General features: G+C 40.8%; 4 protein-coding genes and 1 pseudogene across 7 annotated transcripts; all 5 read right to left on the bottom strand.

The window, feature by feature from the left end:
- Window positions 1-387: 387 nt before the first annotated feature.
- On the bottom strand, window positions 388-6561 carry LOC147147489 (uncharacterized). The gene is made up of 5 exons (XM_086030232.1): window positions 6252-6561; window positions 4555-4983; window positions 2567-2601; window positions 2257-2524; window positions 388-1418 (listed from the first exon to the last, which is right to left on the bottom strand). Exons 1-5 carry the CDS (start codon window positions 6427-6429, stop codon window positions 790-792), a joined length of 1539 nt encoding a protein of 512 aa, XP_085886358.1. The 5' UTR covers window positions 6430-6561; the 3' UTR covers window positions 388-789.
- Window positions 6562-6704: 143 nt separating this feature from the next.
- LOC147147488 (uncharacterized) lies at window positions 6705-9208 on the bottom strand (annotated as a pseudogene). Its single transcript, XR_015086949.1, has 2 exons — window positions 8893-9208; window positions 6705-7689 (listed from the first exon to the last, which is right to left on the bottom strand). The product of XR_015086949.1 is annotated as an uncharacterized LOC147147488 (transcript).
- Window positions 9209-10899: 1691 nt separating this feature from the next.
- Window positions 10900-15081, bottom strand: LOC147147487 (uncharacterized). 2 transcript variants are annotated; one of them, XM_086031755.1, is made up of 3 exons: window positions 14568-15079; window positions 13460-13699; window positions 10900-11051 (listed from the first exon to the last, which is right to left on the bottom strand). In XM_086031755.1, the coding sequence occupies exons 1-3, from the start codon at window positions 14743-14745 to the stop codon at window positions 11041-11043; spliced, it is 429 nt and encodes a 142-aa protein (XP_085887881.1). In that variant the 5' UTR covers window positions 14746-15079; the 3' UTR covers window positions 10900-11040. The 2 variants fall into 2 exon arrangements, with proteins under 2 accessions (XP_085887881.1, XP_085887880.1); XM_086031754.1 differs by lacking the exon at window positions 10900-11051 and having other exon boundaries at window positions 11081-13699; window positions 14568-15081.
- A 293-nt stretch (window positions 15082-15374) lies between these two features.
- LOC147147486 (uncharacterized) lies at window positions 15375-18832 on the bottom strand. 2 transcript variants are annotated; one of them, XM_086031752.1, is made up of 3 exons: window positions 18546-18832; window positions 16514-16946; window positions 15375-15458 (listed from the first exon to the last, which is right to left on the bottom strand). In XM_086031752.1, the coding sequence occupies exons 1-3, from the start codon at window positions 18721-18723 to the stop codon at window positions 15443-15445; spliced, it is 627 nt and encodes a 208-aa protein (XP_085887878.1). In that variant the 5' UTR covers window positions 18724-18832; the 3' UTR covers window positions 15375-15442. The 2 variants fall into 2 exon arrangements, with proteins under 2 accessions (XP_085887878.1, XP_085887877.1); XM_086031751.1 differs by lacking the exon at window positions 15375-15458 and having other exon boundaries at window positions 15554-16946.
- Window positions 18833-19901: 1069 nt separating this feature from the next.
- LOC147147485 (uncharacterized) lies at window positions 19902-23102 on the bottom strand. Its single transcript, XM_086031741.1, has 3 exons — window positions 22802-23102; window positions 22055-22366; window positions 19902-21129 (listed from the first exon to the last, which is right to left on the bottom strand). Exons 1-3 carry the CDS (start codon window positions 22881-22883, stop codon window positions 20036-20038), a joined length of 1488 nt encoding a protein of 495 aa, XP_085887867.1. The 5' UTR covers window positions 22884-23102; the 3' UTR covers window positions 19902-20035.
- Window positions 23103-23139: the final 37 nt, after the last annotated feature.

Below are 23139 nucleotides of genomic sequence, written 5' to 3'. Positions count from 1 at the left end.
TATTACCCTTTTGTAGTTGTAAGTGAATGGACAGCAGCTGAAGACGATTGCAGAGGGGGAAAAAAATATTTGTAACAGCAAAAAGGTCTGACTCCAAATCGTCGTTATAACAAATAGAACGACCATTAATATTCATCCATCCATTATCCAAACGACTTAACCCCACAAGGGTCGCGGGGGTGCTGGAGCCTATCCCAGCTGACTTCGTGCAGGAGGGAGGGCACACCCTGAATTGGTTGCCAGCCAAACGCAGGGTACACACAAGACAAACAAGCATTCGCACTCAGTGATACATCGGGACCATTTAGAGTGTTCAATTAATCTATCATGCATGTTTGTGGAATGTGGGAGGAAACCGGAGTACCTGCCAGGAACACTGTATCAAGGTCAGAATACAAGTTGTCTTTATTGACAAGAAAGAACAAAACAAAACACACTGTAAAATTGCGTAAACGTTTTACACTGTTTTTGTACACTTTATACGTGGTCACAAACAACTACTTGGACAATGACACTTTTATACACAGAGAGAAACTAATCACTTTCTCAATGAAACACCCATTAAACACCAACACTTGACTAAATCATTACCACTGAAAATACAAAAATTGAGTTAAGACGATGATAATGATAATGGTGATTTGTAGTGTACAGCAGTGGTTGCCAACCTTTTTTCTGCCACGGACCAGTTCATACCGGCGGTTGGGGACCCCTGGTGTACAGCACAGTGTAAAATTTAGCTAAAGTAGAACATTTTCAAAAATGTGAACTACCGGTACTTTAAAACTTCTATTCCGTTTTGTGCTTTCGCATGTGTGTATTCAAATTGCACTTATAACTAAACCTTAAACCACAAACTGAACAACTGAAGGGTTTTTCTCCTGTGTGTGTTATCATGTGTGATGCAAGATGTGACTTTTGAACAAATGCTTTACCACAAACTGAGCAAAGAAAGGGTTTTTCTCCAGTGTGTTTTCTCATGTGTATAATCAATACCGAATTATTAGCCAAAAGCTTGCCACAAACGGAGCAGATAAAACTTTTTTTCCGCATTTGTGAAGTTCCCTTGTTGCCAAGAGTTGTCTTCTTTTGAAAATATGTCAACAGTTTGTCGGTGCCATCACAGTCTGCGGCACTCCTCAATGGACCTTCGATGTCGTCACTGTCTGACAGAGGAGCTAAGAAGTCGTGTGGTGATGGTCCTGGACTGTAATAATGCAGCTCTGACCACTCAGGTGGTTTGTCTTTGTCGGCTTCACTCTCCTCAAAGACAGCAGTTAGTGGAAACTTATTGACATCAAGCTCCTCCTCTTCTTCCTTAATAAGCAGGGGCTGTGGATGCCCCACTTCCTCATTCGAGTGTGAGGGCTGTGGATCCTCCTGCTCCAAACTGGAGCTCTCTCCGTGCTTTTGGACATCTGCAGGCCAAGAACAGCCACTTTAGCATTAGTACAAAGAGTAATTAGCACTTTAAAGGCACGCATACTCATGGTTTGGCACCCACAGATTCACAGTTGTTGTTGTTTTTTTTTAAAAACTTTTTTGGGGGGAGGCAACCCACATTTCTTGTGGAAAACGCCTTTTGGTGGTTTATCCAATATTTTTGGGTGGGTTAAAAAAAAAAATCAAAATGTTTATAATGGGCAGCCATTACGCGCAAATGTTTGCTAATCGCAACTGGCCTGCTGTAATATGCACATTTTGAGCAACTGATTCAGTGAAGATGGAGCTCGAATACCACACTTTGACAATAAATGACCCATATAGATCGGTTCCCTATAATTTAATCAATAACAGTAAAGACAAACCAAATTAATTAATCTCACTGAGACAATTCGAAAAACAATGTCTCCAAGACAAAAAAAACAACCAAAAGAAAGATTAAAATGTTCAAATTAATGCAAAAATATCGTTTTCTGGTCCATCTACTTGTCACGTGACTCCAAGGCGGTCCTACGATTGGCTGATTAGAAAAATCAAGATGGTCTCTCTCCATCGCTTTGTTTTGCAAGCTAGCGTTTTCTCAGTTAAAAAAACGAAATCATATTTACAAAAGCGATTTTGTGTTCTGATTGGGAAGTCGTTTGAAAGCAAATTACTTCTCTCGGGCAGGAAAGTGTTTAAATAAACAATATTACTAATTCATAACATTTTGGTCTTGCTCTTTTTGTAAATCAGACACCATTAATGTGATTTAAATTATCATATGAGATGGCTAAGTCTTGTAAATATGCAGTAGAACTTCAATTACTATACCTTCGACGCGTTGTATAGTTTGAGCCTTGTAAAGTGCTTTCAGTTGCCGACGGTGTCGATCGGTCTCCTCTCTCGCTCGACGAAGTTGCTCTTCGTAAGACGAAATGGTTCTTGCAAACAGTCCGAAGATTTCGTCAGCGGCTGTAATTAGTCGCTCCCTTATCAACTCTTTCAACATATTTGATGTTGTAATGTGGTCAGTTGAACAAGCACAGAATTTTCTGCTTGCTTGGTCCCTGGTTGTGCAGTTGATTGGTGGATCGATACGCTATCGCCCGCAAGCCTTTTTCTTCTACGATGGTGCGCTCACGGCGGAAAGGCATCCGGATGTCAAACGGCCGCCATCTTGCGGAAGGTATTCACAACGATTTACCCACCTCAGAAATTTGCTGAAAATTAAAGGGACATTTGGATGAGCTTAACATTGGCACTTATATAGTAGGTTTGCATGTAAAAATTACATCAGTACTAAAATGCCCCCCTATCCCAAAAGACTCTGTAGTGATTTTAGGGCTTTTTTTATGATTAGATTTACACAAATTAGCACGCGCCCTTTTGGAGCTGGCTTGTTATTTTTTCGGTCTCAGCAGTCTGCGTCACAGCAAGCGTGGTAATATTGCTCGGTTTGTCAGTTCAATTACTACTCTTGTCCACGTCAACCTGTGAAAGTATAAAAGTGTTCTGCACAATAGTGTGGATTTATTGACATAAAACGTGAGCTCATCATGATCACCTCCACAAAATCAAAAATACCGTGGCGACCGCTTCTCCACTTACACTGGCTGAAGCGGACAAGAGCATGAATGCGCACATGAACTCCGACTGGTTATATTTCGGACATTTATCTACACTAAACTCGTGTCAACTCTCAGGAGGCAGATGGCGACTGGCAGCGGGCAAGCAATCAGGCAAGCATGGATCTTTGCTCGCTTCCACATTTCCTCATATAAATCAGCCACAAAGAGGTTAATCTTTTTTGATATGTTGAAGTGGGGATGTCCACATAAATTTTGTTGCCAATTGATCACCGTTTTTGGACGCAATGAAAGTGCAATGATTTCCAATGGAGAGTTTGTAATCGGTATGTCCAGTGACTCCGACCAAACATTGATAGAACGGTGGGGGGGAAACATTTTTCCTCATTAAAATGCGGCGTTATTCATGGGGTCAATTATTTCCTAATTTCCCCCAAATGTATTGATAAAATAGAAAATGACAACTCTTTTAATTTTCCTGATCAAAAAATATAAAATGAACTTGTTAGTGAAAACATGGCCGTCCCGACCCAATGTTTTCATTAATGTAAATTGGACTAAAAGCAAAAAATAAACAGACATAAACATGATGATGCATATATGTTTAATACATAATTTGTTATTTACAGGTGACGTTCACATTTAGTGAGAACACAGAATTATTGGTACAATAACACTCTTACACAGCAGCAATAAACACCAAGAAATCATCATCAGTGAAGATGTCAAAATTGGTAAAAGCGATAATTTTAAACAACTGTGTGGTAAATTGAAGACAATTATTCATAGTATACAGGCCAGAAAAATATTTACAGCTCTCCAGAAAAATGAAATAAATGGGGAAAAAATGACTACCATGAAGGGCACCACGGTGATCAACCGGTTAGCACGTCCGCCTCACAGTTAAGCGGTTGTGGGTTCGATCCCGGCCCCGGCCTCCCTGTGTGGAGTTTGCATGTTCTCCCCGTGCCTGCGTGGGTTTCTCCGGGTACTCCGGTTTCTTCCCACATTGCAAAAACATGCATGGTAAGTTGATTGGAGACTCTAAATTGCCCCTAGGTTTGTTTTGTTTGTTTGTCTCTGTGTGCCCTGCGATTGGCTGGCAACCAATTCAGTGTTCCCCGCCTACTGCCCATTGACAGCTGGGATAGGCTCCAGCACGCCCGCGACCCTTGTGGGGATAGGCGGTATAGATGATGGATAGGCTACTGTGAAACTGTTTTCATTCTCTCTGTGTTATGTACACGCATGTGCACCTTCAAACTGGACCTATGACGAAAGTTTACGCCACAAACTGAGCAACTATAGGGTTTTTCTCCTGTGTGTGTTCTCATGTGTATTTCCAAATGATACCTTCGAGAAAATGTTTTATGACAAATTAAACAACTAAACGGTTTTTCCCCAGTGTGTGTTTTCATGTGTGTTGCAATGCTTGGCTTCTGAGCAAATCTTTTGCCACAAACTGGGCAAGCAAAAGGTTTTTCTCCCGTGTGTGTTCTCAAGTGTATATTCAATATTGAATTGGCAGCAAAGCTTTTCTGACAAAAAGAGCAGGAAAAACGTTGTTGAGGCCTTTGTGAAGTTTCCTTGTTTCCAAGCGTTGTTTCCTCCTCAGAGTATTTTGACTGCTTGTCGTCACCTTCACGGAAAGCGGTGCTCCTCAAAGGCTCTTCCATGTTGCCACTGTCAAACAGTGGCGCTAAGAGGTTGTCTGATGGTGCTCCTGCACTGTAGTCTCCACTTGGACTGTGATGATGAAGCTGCAGCCACTTGGGTGGCTCGACTTCATCCTCCCCAGTCACGCCAGGCAGTGGAAACTCGATGATGTCTTCCTCCTTAATGTGGGGGGGCTGTGGATCCTTCGCGTCCTCTTTAATGTAGACAGGCTGTGGGTTCTCTTCTTCTCTGTTAAAGTTGAGGGGCTGTGGATGCTCCGTCTCCGAACTGGAGCCCCCCCATTGCTGTTGGATATCTGCAAAACACAAGCAACGCAAACAGGTTGCGTATGACTAGTTCAGCAAAAAAATATATTTGAAAACAAACAGTGGAGCAGCACATGTACACAGACAAAATCCCAATAATCACAGACACATATTCTTTATCCTTTGCGAAAAGAACTGATATTGCCATTTGAGTCACTGAGAGTAGTGGAAATTATGATTCACAAATGAGTTTTTTACCATTTGAATTTATACATTTGCACCTTTTTAAAATGTATTTTATAACTAATTTTATCAATTTAGTTTGGTCCAGAAGGAACTTACATTTGTCTTTATATTTTTTACATTTAAACATTTTCTTGTTTTGTACCAAAAAATAAATTATCATTTGAATAATCGCAATTTCAATTATTACCCAAATATGTCATGGTTAATACTTTTTTCATAATCGAGCAGCCCTTATGTCTTTGTCTCTCTGAAAATGTATGATCACTTTTCTGTGAGACAAGGCACAATGTCTGTGGCTGAAGTGCCCTGAAACTGCTACTTAAAAATAAACCATATTGGGTTATTTTTAACCCAGCAGTTTCAAGAGTGGGGTGGGGAGTCATTGCATGAGGCAATTGGGAACAGACTGTTCATGTGTGCATGTATGACCTCGTTTGAGAAGAAACAGATACATCTTATTCCAGCCATCAGGTTGTATTTCAACTGACGTTTTAGTCGTTTGACATTTTATACATCGTATGTTTTTGAAAGTTCATACTCACTTTGCAAAGGAATAAAACAATTGATATTTGCTTGTTTCATCATTTACAGAAGTGTGGCCTTGCTATGTCTGATGATGTTTAGACTAACAAGACATAACAGAAAGAGCCAAAAAACAGTGGGATTAATATTGACTTCAATCATTGTAATTCAATTCGTGTGATACTGGGTTAACCCAACAGCAAATTCAAATTTAATCTATTTTGGGGTATACAGGTCATGCAGTTACACCCACAATCAAGCGCAGCTGGTCTGTTCCTTGTCCTGATTGGTTACACACACAGATAAGTAAAGGACAAAAGTCAAGAAGTTACAACATTTTTTTTATGATATGAAATCCGAGGTTGCGCTTGTATTGTGCGCTTGTATTGTTTCGTTAAAAATAAACCTAAATAACAATATGATGCTACGATTTTATTGCTCATTTTACACCAACTCGAACCTTTTGCTTTAAACAGATGCAATTCATGTTTTAACCCATTTATTACATTAATACACTGTTTTAAACAATAAGAAAATGTAATGAACAGACCTTTGACCCTTATTACAATTTGAGCGTTGCAAACATGCTCCAGTTGTCGTCGATGCCGTTCGGTCTCCTCTCTCGCTCGACGAAGTTGTTCCTCGTACGACGCGATCGTTTTCTCAAAAAGTACGAAGATTTCATCGGCGGCCGCAATTAGTCGCTCCCTTACCAACTCCTTCAACATTTTGGATGTCCTAATCTATTTTATACAATTCAGCGAGAACAGAAAAACACAAGTTCCACCTCGCGTTTTGTTCCTCGCCACCCGGTCCAGTTGAAGCTAGGACGGCTAAGCTAACTTCCGCCTTTTCTTCTTCGACGGTGCTTTTACTGAGGCGACCTATCTGCAACGCCAAACGGGCCGCCATATTGCAACGGTATTGACGACGGCTCAACTGTAAAGATGAGAAAAGAGGAATAGCTTCGGAGGCCAGAATCCAAAATAAAAAAAGAGAAACCTTCGGCGGCAAATGGAGGTTTTATACTGCTTTTGCATTATTGACACATAATGTTCACATTTTCATAACACAACGCTAAGTGCACAAGTATCTGTACAATGACACTGTTACACAGAGCAGCACGTTACTTTCTAGGTGCAGCCTAAATTACTTATCAGTACCAATAAGATACCAAAACAGAGTCACGGCAATGATGAATCACGAAGATGACAACAATGTATAGTGTACTGCACAGGAACAAAAATAAAACAGAACATTTACAGCTTTTTAAGTGATTTTTCTTAAAGTAGACTACTGCAAAACATGTATTCTCTCTGTTTTGTGTCTGCGCATGTGTGCATTCAAATTGGACCTATGGCGAAACCTTCCACTACAAATGGAACAACTAAATGGTTTTTCTCCTGTGTGTGTTCTCATGTGTGATACAAGGTGTGGTTTTTGAGTGAATGCTTTACCACAAACTAAGCAAAGAAAAGGTTTTTCTCCAGTATGTGTCCTCATGTGTGATACCATGCTTGGCTTTTGAGTGAATCTTTTCCCACAAACTGAGCAATGGAAGGGTTTTTCTCCAGTGTGAGTTCTCAAGTGTCTCATCAATATTGAGTTGTTAGCCAAACTTTTACCGCAAACGGAGCAGGTAAAATGCTGTTCACATGTTTGTGAAGTTTCCTCATTGCCAAGAGTTGTCTTCTTTTCAGAGCAATTTGACTGTTTGTTGTCTGTGTTGTTCCTCAAAGGTTCTTCTGTGTCGTCAAAATCTGACAGCGGAGCTAAAAGGTCCTCTGGTGGTGGTCCTCCACAGTGATCTCCACTGGGACTGTGATGATGAAACTGTGATGACTTGGGTGCTTTGTCTTCACTATTTTCACTCTGCACATGGAGATCAGTCAGTGGCAACTTGCTGACGTCAGCCTCTTCTTCTTCCTCCTTAATGTGGGGGTGCTGTGGATGTTCCAAACTGGAGCTCTCCCCATGTTGCTGGTCGTCTGCAAGACACGAGCGACACAATTATAGTGTGATTCTCCCATCTTGAAGTTATTCATTGAAATTCCAACAATAGATTGGCATTTAATCTTTTAGATGTTTTTTTTGTTGTCGAACAGTTAGGTAATTTTTGTAAAAATTTTAATTCTGCAAGCTGGTGAATTGAATTGCAAAGATAAAATCATTACTGAAATATAGTTCAAAAAATAAAATAAAATAAATGAATAAAAATTGGTGCAGTGTTCAAAGTCTTAATAATGTTACCATGGCATACAGTAATATAAAACAAAAAAAAAAAAAAAAAAACTTTGTAATAAAACCTTCGCCTCGTTTTTGATTAACACTACCAAATATGTGATTTAAATGTTGGTCATTATGGTACTACTTGATAAGCCAGGTCGTTTTTGAGGTAGTATTTGATGTAAAAAGTTTGAGAACCACCGTGCTATACAATTTCCTTTCTTTTGCTGGCTACCACCAATTCTTTGCAGACGAGTGAAGGAAACTAAGTAGATATCCTTGACTTTTTTTTTTTTTGATGAAGACTGCTTCAGTTTTCATTTCAGTTCATTTTTAATTTTCACTGACTCTGCTGAATATAAACGTAGACGCTATTGGGCACTGAATTGGGGGGGATGAGGTCAGGTGCATTTCAGTGCATTCATTGTGAATAAAACGTCAGGAAACTGCTATAAGGATTCTGGTATACATCTACTTATTGGTTTCACATGAAGCTGACAAACTGATCCGATACAATAAATGTTTTATGGAATGATATCTCATTCAATATAACTATTTTAATCATGTGCTTCTATTGCTTTGTATCAAAACAGAGGAAATGCAACTTATTTGGATTCATTGATGCTATGCGTTGCTTGTCTAAACTACAATGAGCTTGACCCGTCACGTAACGCCAAGTTGGCGTTTTGATTGGCTAATTGTCAAAATTAAAATGACAATCGTCGGTTTGATATGCTCGATAGTTCAAATTAGCTCTGTCGTAAAAGTGATCATACTAATTTCTACTTGCGAATTCGGCCAAATCGCCTTTCTTGGTCGAGAAGTGTGCTTAAATTAACAAAATATAACGCCTTACATTTTGGTCTCATTGTTTTAATAAAACGGACATCGTGACTGCAGTTCTTGAAGCTCTTATTAGGTCAATTAAATCTAATGAACGTTAAGTAAAAGTTTAGTGAACAGACCATGGACACGTAGCACAATTCTATTCTTGCAAACAGCTTCCAAATGTCGTCGTTGTTGCTCGGTTTCCTCCCTCGCTCGAAAAAGTTGCTCCTCGTACGACGCGATCGTTCTTTCAAACAATCCGAAGATTTCGTCGGCGGCCGCGATGAGTCGCTCCCTAACGAACTCTTTCAACATTTCAGATAGTTAATGAACCCACAAGAACATACTAAAACGTTGTCCGTTGTCGCCCTAGAATTTGGGGCAAATATGCTAATAACTTCCGCCTTTTCCTTCTTCCGATGGTGCTTTCACGGCGACACTGCAATCTCGTACGTCAGACGGCCGCCATCGTGCGGCGGTATTGATAACGGCTCAAATTGGGTTCAAAAATAAAAAAAAAACTGCAAAGAGCTCAGAACCCAAATCGTCTTGAATGTCTTAAGTCTCTCATGGTTGACTTTTGATGACTATTTCAGCACAAATCGAGAAAGTAAGCTGCTAGGTAGACATTTAACACACTCTCGCTCTCGTAATTTTACCTTTCATTATCCATAATAAAATGCCTATCCCAGACGTCTACGTACAGCAGGCGGAGTACAGCCTGAACTGGCTGTGTGTTCAATTAATTCCATGTACTGCACATACATACCGAATTTCCCATTTCATTGTTCCACTCCAAAAAAGTTTCATTTAATCCAAATGTCTTTGCTCTTATATAAAATAGTTATATAAATAAAAGTTAGGATATTGTGATGGTGTCTTTTATTTTGCAACATTTCTTCATGCACTGACTGTACTTCTCTATAATTGACTTTAAAAAAAAAGTACAATAATTGACTTAAAAAAAAAGTACACTTTGTAATTTCATGATGTGTTAATTATAACAAATTTCCATCAGTAACGCTTGTACTTTTATAATTACTCTGACTTACATATTGTGATATCTCCATCCGTCCTGTCTTTTTACATTATTAAACTGACTTAATTTCATCAGGTTTTAAACATAACTTTAAAATAATACAAACACATTTAATAAACAAATCCTGCTGTTTCCAAACTAACAAACCTATTTCAAAATATACCACAATGACCATGCCCAAAGATGTACATTATAAAATCAACATACAGCCGTTGCTTTCTGTAGGTATAAAAAGCAGGATTACAGAGGATTTTTCGGATTCTTGTTTTTGCCTCGTAGGAAATTTCCTTTGCTTCCATATCCCAGAGAGATGGCCAGGAAGTACCAGAAGGATAGTTCGTTTGAATTCTCAAAATGTTTAGGAAAGGTGCCTGGATCTACATCTTCACCCATATGCTCCTTACTTTTCTCACTATTTTCCTCTGTAATCATGCCATTTTTTTCAATTCACTTACGGCATGACACGAGATTTGTTGCTGGTTCAAAAAAAAAAGGGAGGATTGGGAGGAAAATAGTGAGAAAATTAAAGAGTAAGTGGTTGAAGATTTACTGTCGACCTACAACAAATTTCCCCGACTGCATTTTTCGTCTTCGATGGTGCTTTTACAGCAGCATTGCATCCAGGCGTGAAATGGTTGCCATCTTGCAGCAGTATTGACGACGGCTTAAGATAAGAATTGTGCAAGAAAATACTCCTTGAAAAAAGTTTCCAAAAACAGTTAAGCCTGGAAGTATTTTCATTTATTTCTTCTCTCTGTGTTGATTACGCATGTGGAAATTCAAAGACGTGCTACAACCGAATCTTCCACCACAAATTGAACAATTCAATGTTTTTTCTCCCGTGTGTGTTCTCATGTGTGATACAAGATGTTGCTTTTGACTGAATGCTTTCGACCAAGTTTTACTACAAAAAGGTTTTTCTCCAGTGTGTGTTCTCATGTGTAATACCATGGATCCCTTTTGAGAATATCCTTTACCAGCAGAGCAATGGTATGGTTTTTCGCCAGTGTGAGTTCTCAAGTGTAGCATCAATATTGACAAGTTTGATACAACTTTACCACAAACTGAGCAGGATAAACCTTGTTTATCCGTTTGTGAAGTTTCCTTCTTTTCAGAGCAAGGCGACTGCAGTTTGTCGTCACCTGGGCAGTCGCTCCTTAGAGGTTCTTCGGTGTCATCACCGTCTGACAATGGAGCTAAGAGGCCGTCCGGTGGTGGTCCTCCACAGTGGCTTCCACTTGGATTGTCATGATGAAACTGTAACGATTTCGATGGGGATTTTGCGTCATTTTGGCTCTCCACATGGTAAGCGGTCAGTGGAAATTTGCTGAAAATATATTGTCCAATCACTTTTATCTTGAAATTCCCCAATCTTTGCAAAGTACCGCTAATTGGAATACTGAAAAACAATTTTTTGAAAAAAAAAAAACATTTGTATTTTTTTTTAGCTAAGATGTGTCCACGACAGTGCACATTGGAACCAGATGCAGGTGAAACGGAACCTTGCTGGCAACCAGTTAGTCCAAAAGAAAACAAAAAGTCAACATGATAGAGTTCAACATAAACACAACTGCCCATTTTCTCTCTCTTATTTTTAACTTCTGTTTCTTTTGTGCTTATTTGGTGTGATACTTCAAAAAGCAATTCCCTTTCTTGGAAACACAAAGGAAAACCTTGCACTTTGTGCACATGACACGTGTTCTACTGTTGCAGCCGGATCTGCGACACCTTGACGCATGTGCTTCATGCACCATCTCTGGACGATGGACGGCACCGCAGTGCGCCGCATTTGGCTGCCGTTTTCTTCTTCGCTGTCACTTGCCATTCCCGCTTGGGCTCGAGTAATTAACTCTTCACCAAGGAGCAGTTTGAAGTCAAGGAACTTCATTGATTTCTACGTCAATGCACAATTTTCCTGTTCTAGGCAGACTAAGACACCCTTGCCTTACTTTGGTCAAGAGGGGCCTGATTCTCCACAAGCGATCACTTATTTTTTCCTCAGATGACAAATCAAGGTCGTTGACGATCTTGATAGAATTTCTCAATTTGCAAAAACGATTTCTGGTCATGGATTCTGCCACAATTTGGAGTCTAGTATTGGAGGCCCAATACGTTTGAATGTTGGGATATCCTAGACAGCCCATGTAAATAGAATTCCCAAATAAGGTCTTCAGTTCTTCAGGTGTTGTATTTAGTGTTGCTTCAGACATAAGTACTTCCCGTTGATTTGTGCACAGGGCCATTCTTTCAAACACGGAGTCATCAATGTACTGCTTAAAATAATCCATTGGGGTCCAGTTTTGCCGCTTCATAGCATCATTGCTCTGAATAATGGGAGGCTCATCGAGTTGGGATTTGAATGTTGAGAAAAGCAATAGAGAGATAAAAAACACAATTAAAATCATTCTCAATTGTTGGGGACACTATGTTATTCGATTATTAAATATAAACTCAAGGTGTACTTTGCATTCTTGCTCCATAATAGACGGCGACTGGACTTAGATGAGACTGTGCTGCTTGATTAGAGTCCTCTGCATCTGCTAGCTCTGCCTGCATTTCCTCCTCAGAGCTCCCTGAATCATCTTCCTCTGTTTCTGCCTCAAACAATGCATCTTGATATTCTTTATCCGATAACTCGATGTCTGAGTTTCCATCAACAATTCGCGGTAAAATCCTCTCTGCTTCTGAGATTGACTCCCTTTCTTGTCATTTGGGGAAAAAGCAGCAACATGGAGTAAATAATTACAAACGTCCACTAAGGATGACATTTTTAAACACTTAAATACTAGGCCGAAATACAGTTAAAATAGTTCAAACAACACTTTAATGTGTTCTTATGAGTCTTACAGAAAACATGCCAACAACATTTCAAGCCAAAATGTGTTTAATAAAAAGTATTATACCCTTACTTTTCCTCTTCCCATAAAAAAGTGCATTTTCTTTTATGATGCAAACTCCTACCTCCTCATATTTGATATCACTGGAAAGCTCTGAATGTCCTCTATATAGCACAGCAGTTAATTCAATAGAATGCAGTGGGTGGGAGATATTCAAGTTTACAAATGTCCTCTATAGAAGACAAATTAGAACTGCTGGTTGTCAGAAGAAAGAAGTCATTACCAGTTAAGATACCAAAATTGTGTTAAAACAAGGATTATGAATCAATTGTGTGATAAAATCAAAACCAGCTATTCAGGAGAATATCCCCCCCCCCCAAAAAAAGTATATTACAATAAATTAAGAAACATTTACTCTCTCCGTGTTGTGAGTGCGCATGTGTGCAGTCAAATTGGAGCGACGGGCATAGCTTCCACCACAAATTAAACAAACGAAGGGTTTTTCGCCCGTGTGTATTCTCATGTGTGACACCATGCTTGGCTTTTGAGTAAAGCCTTTCCCGCAAAATGAGCAACGAAAGGGTTTTTCTCCTGTGTGCGTCCTCATGTGAGAAATCATGCTTGGCTTCTGAGTGAATCTTTTCCCACAAAGTGAGCAATGAAAGGGTTTTTCTCCAGTGTGTGTTCTCAAGTGTCGAATCAATATGGATTTTTTAGCAAAACTTTTCCCACAAACTGAGCAGATAAAATATTGTTGGCATGTTTTTGAAGTTTCCTTGTTGCCAAGAGTTGCCCTCTTTCTTGAACGTTTCCACTGTTTGTCGTCACCTTCACGAGCTAAGAGCTCGTCCGGTGGTGGTCCTTCACAGTGGTCTCCACTTGGAGGGTGGTGAAGAAGCAGTGACGACTCGGGTGGTTCATGTTCATCGTCTTCACGCTCTCCACAGAGAGCAGTTAGAGGAAACTTGCTGACGACAGCCTCCTCCGCTTCCTCCTTAACATAGAGAGGCTGTGGACGCTCCTCGACCTCTTTCAGGTGGGCAGGCTCTAGGTCGTCCTCCTTGATATCTGCAGGACATGAGCAACACAAACAGAGTTGGGCTCACACATGCTAATTATACTGTGATTCTCCCATATGCAAAACTGTAATATGTGCTATTGTATTTTTTAAGTTAATTGTACATACAATTCACACATTTACAGGCTAGGTGATCACGTGCTTCTAATCCATTTAAAATGGTTTACACCTCAGCAAACTCATTTCCATGGCAGCCGACATTTGAGTTGAGGAACTGTCAAACTCTAAAAGTGTATAAGCTCGTCATCAATCCATAATGGCCACTGCATTTGATTCTTTCAAATCATCCTTTAATAACAAATTGATGGATAACTTGAAATCAGAAATAAAGGACAAGTAGCTTGCTCATTCATATTCAATCTTATGTACAGGACTTTGTTACAGCTGCAGTTGTTATTAAAGTGCTCTATAAATAAGTTGAGTTTAGAGTTTGATTATTCTCACTTTTTTAATCACTAATTAAATCAAAATAAAACACATTGAGCACATGAAACGTCACCAGATATCTTATCAACCGATGCTTAGAATATGAAAGTAGACGAAATTACATTAATTGGTTAGTAAGTGCAATCCCGGTACGGCTGTATTTGACTTTATATATAACTATAAATATAACATATTTGCATTAAATCTTTAAGAGTGGTTTCCTTTGAAATATTTCGGCTTTTTTTTTAAATTCAACTTCAGTACAATACATTTTACGTGAATCACTTAATTACTCTTCTATTATTTGAGCGGTGCATAGGCCGACCGTATTTTCATCTAGGTCAATTAATAATACTGGAAGAGCTTTTATATTGGTATACTTGGTATAATTACAATAAGTTTGAAAGCCACTAAAATAAACGACAAACTGACCGTCGCCGCGTATCACAATTTGGGTTTTGTAAACATCTTCCAGTTGTCGTCGGTGTCGCTCGGTCTCCTCTCTGGCTCGACAAAGTTGCTCCTCGTACGACGCGATCGTTCTTTCAAACAATCCAAAGATTTCGTCAGCGGCCGCAATCAGTCGCTCCCTGACCAAATCTTTCAACATTGTGATGATGAAGACAGTTCAAAACTAAACGGGGAAAACACTTTAAAAAGTCGCCCCTTTGCTCTTGTTAGCAGTTATGCTAACATTCGTCTTTTTTACTTTTCTTTTTGGACTGTGTTGCGATTGGTAAAACAGCATTTGGGCGCATTACCGCTACCTACCGGACTGGAGTATACCTAAGCACGTTTACGTTCTGGATGGATGGACAGATGGATAGATGGATGGATAGATAGATGGATGGATGATGGATGGATGGATAGATGGATAGATGGATAGATGGATAGATAGATATAGATCTGAATGGAATATTTAGAGAGTTTCCATCCAGCGACTCTGGTTTACAGGCCTCTGTACGGCGCCAGTAGATCGTGTTATGAGTCCTACTCCGGGACACGCCCCCCTCTACACGTTTACATCACGCGACTCTGGGCTCAGTTTGACGGATGAACGGACGCTGTTGGCAAAAGCAAATGCGAAAGTTCTTGCCCATAGAAATTTTACCCATTGGCAACGTAGTTTGTGTAAATTCACACAGATGGCCAGATTGTGGACTTTTTATTCCTATAGCCATAGATGGGCATTTTACCCCTTTTTGCCGGTCCGTCTTCCGTCCGCGAGATGGGTACCCTTCCGTCCTCGTCCCCCCATCCTAATTCATAAAAATGATCGTCTTCTGACCCAGTCCGTCTTCCTCCTTTTAAAGTGCTTCCGTCCTTACATGCAAAACGTAAATTCAGAACACATTTCACAAAATTGCTTGTCAATGTTTTTAAAATGGTTTAACCAAGATACAATCCTGTGTCAAAGTTTTTTTTCCCACCATTACATTTGTAGTGTTTTTAATAAAGTACATAGAGTATATGCAAGAAGTATGTACAACATTATTTCCATCCATCTAAATCTGCGACACATCGTGACATAATATTTCGTTAACTTCCTTATTCCTTGATCTTTGGGAAACATACAGTATGAAAAGTTAGCTAAGCAACAAGCTAGTGTATTTCAGGAAAACGGCTTAAGAGCGAGAAAAAGCGCTACAAGGATGCCAGAATGTATACTGTCTTTTTGGTCAAGAAAAAACATACAGAAAACGACAATGTCAAATGTAGCACACTCAGGCAAAGCAATATATGTCTGTTTCGGACGCTGGGGCACGGCAGGGGGACGACCGTCAAATATTTACTGTCCCTTCTTGTGTGTCTGCATGTGAAAAACCAAATTCTTATTATGAGCGTAGCGTGCACCACAGATTGAGCAAACGTAGGGTTTTTCTCCCGTGTGTATTCTCATGTGTCTTACCAGGTTTGATCTGAGAGAGAATAATTTATTACACAGCGAGCAACCGTACGGTGTTTCTCCTGTGTGGACTCGCATGTGTGGGATGATATGATCCTTCCGAGAGAATGTTTTACCACAAACTGGGCAACGATAGGGTTTTCCCCCAGTGTGCGTTCTCACGTGCGCTACCAAGTGTAACTTGCAAGCAAATCGTTTACCGCACAATGAGCAACTGAACGTTTTTTCTTCTCTGTGTGTTTTCATGTGTGACATCAAATATGACTTTTGAGTAAAGATTTTCCCGCAAGTTGTGCAGCTGAAAGGTTTTTCTCCTGTGTGTACTCGTAGGTGTGATACCAGATTTGGCCTCCGAGTGAAGCTTTTACCACAAGTTTTACAATTGAATGCTTTTTCTCCTGCGTGTGTTCTCGTGTGTCTATTCAATGTTGACTTTTTGGTGTAACTTTTACCACAAACAGTGCAGCCCCACGTTTTTTTAGATGTTGGTGTTTTCTTGTCGCCAAGTGTTTCCTCCGTTTCAGAGCATTTCAACTGCTGGTTGCTGTCTGCGTCGCTCCTCGGAAGTTCTTCCGCATGGCCGTTTTGCGGCAGTAGAGCCAATAGGTGGTGTGGCTGTGGTCGTCCACAGAAGTGTCCACTTGGACTGCTATGATGTAGCTGTGACCACTCGGGTGGTTCGTCTCGACTGTCGTCACGCTCCGCACAGACGCCGGTAAGCGGCAAGTCATTCGTGTCAGGCTCCGCCTCCTCCACCAGCTCCATCACAATGAAAGGCTGCTGATGCGCCTCCTCTTTTTTAATGTCTTGGACATTTTGCTGCACCTCTTCATTTTCGACGTGGGCGAGCTGTGGAAGCTCCTGCTCCTGAAAACTGGAGCTCCCCCACTGCACCTGTCGCACATCTGCAGGAGCAACACAAGTACACACTAGTTTTTAATTCCTTTTGACTTTTTTCAATTCAGCTTTAATCAGTTTTTAGTGCAGGCTTAGTTAGTTTTAATTAGTTTTTTTTTCCCCAAAAAACGTTTTTAGTGTTGTTTTTATTCATTAGGTTGTAGTATATATTTGTCACTAAGTGTTGTGTTTATCATGAACCCTACACTCTAAAAACAGTTGGGTTAAAATAACACGATTTTGGGTCAAAAATGGACCGATCCAAAACTTTCTTTGTTGTTTTTGCATAAAACAATCCTCAAAATAGGTAGTTTTGTACAAAACAACCCAAAAATCGGCTGTTTTGTACAAAACAATGCAAGAAAGTGGGTCAAATTCACCCAATTTGTATCAGCCCATGCATTTTTGACCCCAAAATATGTTATTTTCAACCCAACTGTTTTTAGAGTGTACCCAACCTGTAAGACCACGGTCACGTGAGGAGCAGAATTTGGACCCATGGAGTTCAAAAGTAAAAGTCTATATCTACGAAAATACAGAGCAACTACAGAGAGCAGGGCTGGATACAGAAGATGTGGAAGAAAGCTGACGTCCAGACATAACCCTAACCCTATACTGTGGGACATCGGGCCTCTAATAAAAGGACCAAAGCAAATGCATAGCAACTGATACATCAAGGACGATCGGCCTTCAAGGGGCACCACACGGTGCCCTACCCGGCTTGTGAGGGAACCCCCAGTGGAAGTCCCAGATGGGGGATCTTGATTCCCAGGAACGTTCCTCTGGCCCATTTGGAAGGACGGCTGATTGGGCCAGCGGAGACTGTCTTCAGGAGGGAGAGATGAAAAGGGAGGACGGGTCCGGCGGGTGGACCGAATGGCAAGGATGGGTCTTTAAATAGCCATTCGGGAGGCCACAAACTTGAGTAACCTTGAGTTTCTATACTTTGAAGACATCAGGCCAAAATGACAGAAAGGTGAGAAGATAAAAGGACCACAGCAACTGCATAGCAACCGCAAAGCAACTGATACATCAAGGAACAACCAGTCCCAACAACATTTACACTTCAAACAAGACAAAGGCTGATGCACCCCTTAGAAATATTGGCGTTTGTGGCTGCCTTTAAGGTACATGTAAAGTTGAAATTGTGCGATCCTCCAAATGTGTCAACAACGTTCAAGGAATCTTGCAAATGTACATGACATGTTTATAACTTCAAGGTCCAAGTAAGCTCGAAAATGTGAAATAACAACAACTACCATATCGATGGATGAAGAACAATGGCAACCAAGACGTACTGGCAGCTGGGGCACGTTGAAGCCCCTCACAACTAATCGGCCAGTCATGGTTGTCACTTCGAATCCTTCAAGTTCCTCAGGCCCTTGACACAAAACGCCACATCTTCTCGTTTCGCTTTGCATGACTGTCATCCCTTTGATCAGTAGTTCACGACTCTTTTATGCTGACCGGCACACGCAAAGTAGGCTGACAGTAGGCGGATTTACTGCATTGAATTTTGTTCGTCAAAAATGACTTGACAGCAGTAAGAGCTAATTATCAGCTGCGCGCCGTTTTGTGAATGTCAAGTCGACGTTGAGTGCACATACCTTGGTTGCGGATCACAATTTGTATCTTGGAAACAGCCTCCAGTTGTTGCCTGTGTCGTTCGGTCTCCTCTCTGGCTTGACAAAGTTGATCCTCGTACGACACGATCGTGCTTCTAAACAGTTCGAAGATGTCGTCGGCGGCCGCTGTCAGTCGCCGCCTTATCAACTCTCTCAACATTTTGATGTTGGGGACAGATCAACGTGCGCTCAAGGGACGCAAGTTCAACTTGCCGCTTCGTCCCTACGTCGTTTTCTTCTTGGATGGTGCTTGTGTTTGACGCCGGTGTAACGCGTGCGGGCGGAGCAATCTCACTGGAGGACGCGCCATCTTCACATTAAGATTGGTTACACCACACGCACCGCTGCAATTTGATTGGCTGCCGTATCCCAGTCGGAAAAGCCCCCAGAATGTTCCCATCAAAGGCAATACTGTACATGGCCATCAAAGTGATACCGCACATATATGTAGACATTTGCAGCAGTAAAAAGTTAAGATTTTGTCTATAATGAATTCGATACATTCATTATTTTTCATGTATATTTAATAGCTTTAAAAAGTAATATAGGCGTCTGCCATGTTCCTTGAACATGGCACGATACAGTATAACCGCCACCTGTGCAAATGTTGTACCGGACTGCACAATGAGATCCTCGGTCTCAAGATATTTCAGTTTTTCTTTTTGAATAAATTTGCAACAATTTCTACATTGCAGGTTTTTTTCTGTCAAGATGGGGTGCTGAGTGTACATTAACGAGTAATAAAATGAACTTTTTTCATTTTGGCAAATGGCTGCAATGACACAGAAAGTGAAACATTTCAAGGGGTCTGAATACTTTCCGTACGCTCTGAGCTGCGCCGAATGGAATGCATCTATAGTGTTAATCCTGAAAGAATGTGCCCGATATCTTTTCCAGCCATTACTATGAACTCAATCTACTGAGTGAGCTTCCAATTTTTCATGAAGCAGCGCCGGATGGTATTGTGATACGCACACATTGCGTCTCGTTGGACGCATACCCGTGTTGAAAATGTTGCCATAAAAAAGGAAATATATCAACATAGAGGTGTATTTTTCAGCTCTTATGCATTTTCCAAGCTAAACTAATTACTACCAATCAAGCCATACATACATACAATTAATGAAGCCTTCCTTTGAATTCAGTCGTAACTCGCTGATTTCTAAACCAATATTCGTCAGGGTTACTTTTTTGTAAATGGCAAAATGTGTGCTATCAATACAGAACATCTAGCATTTCCTTGATCTTTGGGATACTTATAGTCTGTGAAAAGTTAGCTAAGCAACTAGCTAGTGATCTTCAAAGCAATGGCTCAAGATGAAGAAATAGAACCGCAAAGAATGCATACTGTCTTTATAGTAAAGGAAAAAAAAAAATGACCATAACAATGTCAAATGTAAAATATTCAGTGAAAGCAGTACATGGTCTGTTTTGGACAGCTGGAAATCGCATGGGGGACGACTGTCAAATATTTACTGTCCCTTCTTGTGTGTTTGCAAGTGTACAGTCAAACTGTTTTTATGAGCGTAGCGTTCACCACAGATTGAGCAACCGTAGGGTTTTTCTCCCGTGTGTATTCTCATGTGTGTGACCAAATGTGACTTTAGGGAGAATGTTTTATTACACAGCGAGCAACCGTAAGGTCTTTCTCCTGTGTGCACTCTCATGTGTGAGCTCATGTAATCCTTTCGAGAGAATGTTTTGCCACAAACTGAGCAACGATAGGGTTTTTCCCCAGTGTGCGTTCTCATGTGTTTCACCTCGTGCGACTTGTGAGAAAACCTTTTCCCACACGATGAGCACTGGAATGGTTTTTCTCCAGTGTGCGTTCTCATGTGCAACTCCACATGTGACTTGTGAGTGAATGTTTTAGCGCACATGGAGCAACTGAACGTTTTTTCTCTTGTGTGTGTTCTCACGTGCGATATCAGGTATGGCTTTTGAGAGAAGGTTTTCCCGCACATTGCGCAACTAAAGGGTTTTTCCCTCATGTGTATTTTCATGTGGGATTCCACATGTTCCTTACGAGAGAATGTTGTCGTGCAAAGTGAGCAAGAGAAGGGTTTTTCTCCTGTGTGCAATCTCATGTGCCTTAGCATTGGTCCTTTCAGAGCAAATTCTTTACCACAAGTTGAGCAACTATAAGGTTTTTCCCCCGTGTGCGTTCTCATGTGTCTAATCAAGTATTGTTTTGCAAAACGTTTACCACAGACTGAGCAGGCGACACCTTTTTTACACATTTGTGTCGTTCTGTTGGTGTCAAGAGTTGTCTCCTTACGAGAACATTTCGACGATTTGCCGTCACCACAGTCTGCGTCGCTCCTCAAAGGTTCTTCCATTTTATCGCTATCGGACCGAGGAGTGAAGTGATTGTCTCCTCCACGTTGGCCGCCACTGGGACAGCGATGATTAAGTTGTGACTGCTCGGGTTGTTCATCTTCACTCTTCACAACGACAATAGTCAGTGGGAACTTGTTGACATCAGGCTCCTCCTCTTCCTCTTTCATGTAGAGGGGGGGTGGACCCACCTGGTCCAAACTGGAGCTCCCTGCAAGCTGCTGGACGTCTGCAACACATGAGCGACGCAGACACACAATTAAATTGTCATTCTACCATATGCCATTGTGTAAAGCAGTGGTAAACTCCAAAAATGGAAAGAGAAAGTAGTTTTCGTTTGCCCGCCACATTGCGGTCATGTCTCTCTCAACCATCCGTCCTGCCTTAACCATTCAGGAACAGGAGGTGAGATGGCTCTTCAAGCCATGAAAGATCATGAAGGCTCCGGGCCCTGATGACATCACTCCCACATGCTTGAAAGTCTGCGCTTGATAAGCTGGATGACTCCTGGCTAGGGTTGGGCGATTTTGGAAAAAATGCCTATCACAATTATTTTGATTAATAGACAAATCACGATTAGTAAACACGATTATTTATTCACTATGAAAACCCAACTTTAAATGCAATTTAAAAGAACGTAAAAAAATTAGTAGCAAGTATAATAGTAATAATAATAATAGTAAACTGACGCTCATTGAAATATATCGAACACAAATAACTTTTTTTTTTTTTTTTAAATCAATCAAATATAAACCCAAACGATCCTTCCAAAAATGATGATAAACACATCCAAAATACATTTTTCAAGACAAAAAGGTGAAGAATAAACAAAAAAAAAAGTTTGTGAGGCAAAATTCTCACTTGCACCTTATTCAAACAAATTGAATAGCAAAAGTGAGAATCGACCGCCAAGACGTCCCACAAAGCTTCCCTGCGCTGCGTCGACCACGTCACACAGCGTGATTAGTTGGAGGTTGAGGCACACCTTGGTGCTACTTACGCCAGAGCAGCTAGCTAGCAACGAGCTTCGTCTGGCTACTAGTGTGGCTAAACAGTCAGTAATCATCACCTCTGTGGTCAGCGAATAAGCTACATTTCTCACAGGGGATCGTTCTGATGTGGTGCACACATGGAGAGAAATATTCCTTCCTCACCTTTGTCACTTTTGCAGTCTGTATCGCTCGTCAAAGGTTCTTTCGTATTGTCACTATGGGACAGTGTACCAAAGAGGTTGTCTGGTGGTCCTCCAAGGTGGTCTCTACTCGGAATGCGACAACCAAGCTGTGACCGCTCGGACGTTTTGTCGTCACCGTCTTCGGTCTTCACTACCACAACGGTCAGCGGCAACTTCTGGACGTTGTCCTCCTCATCTTCTTCTGTAACGTGGAGGTGCAGCGGGTCCTCTGCATCATTTTTCACTTGAGGGGGTTTGGGTTCTTCTTGGGAACCAATCAGTTGCTGGAAATCTGGGAGACACAAGCGACACACATTTGAATCTCCAAACAAGCTCAATCAAACAAACGAGTTAAAGGCATTTAAAGGAGATAGAGGATTGAGGAGTGAGGTAGATTTCCCTAAATATATGTTTCCTAACAATGTTTTATTGGAGAGAAGAAAAAAAAGGTTCACACTCCACAGAATTGATTCGCTCCACGAACATCCGCGGAGCTCCAGGTATGAAATGGGATTAATTGGTTAATTTGTGGCCATAATATAGATGAACCGTGGACACAAAAATTATACAATATGGCCGCGAAATAGATAGAATGGCCAGACAAAATACTAATGATAAATTCTAATGAACGATTGTCATTTGAGTGTCTGGCGTGCACCTTTACTGGAAACTGAACTGACAATATCCTTTAATGCAAGTGAGAGGCAAGCACGACGAGAGAACACACCTTGAAGAATTGGAGCGGGACAAATTGTTGCCGGTTGTCGCTCGAGCTGCTCCCTTGCTCGACAAAGTTCATTTTTGGACATATTCGTGTTATCTGTTTAAGTGTTTTCGCCCCTTCACTCTTGCTTCTTCTTCGGTGGTGCTTTGACAATTGCGAATGTATCAATGACCTACGGCTGCCATCTTGTGGCGGTATTTGAGTGACCACGTTGAGAAAGGAAATATAGAGGGCCATTTTGAAAAGTCAAAGAAACCAAAGTACAATTTGGGGTCGAAATAGAATGAGCATTAATAGTGTAGTATTACGAGCAAAGAGAAATTTAGTAATAAAATGTTTTC

This window comes from Filicampus tigris, chromosome 5 (genome assembly GCF_054856515.1).
Source record: "Filicampus tigris isolate MCC_2025a chromosome 5, RoL_Ftig_1.0, whole genome shotgun sequence".
Taxonomy (NCBI): Eukaryota; Metazoa; Chordata; class Actinopteri; order Syngnathiformes; family Syngnathidae; genus Filicampus; species Filicampus tigris.
The sequence above is the reverse complement of the archived record's forward strand: the minus strand, read 5'-3'. Positions and strand labels throughout refer to the sequence as shown.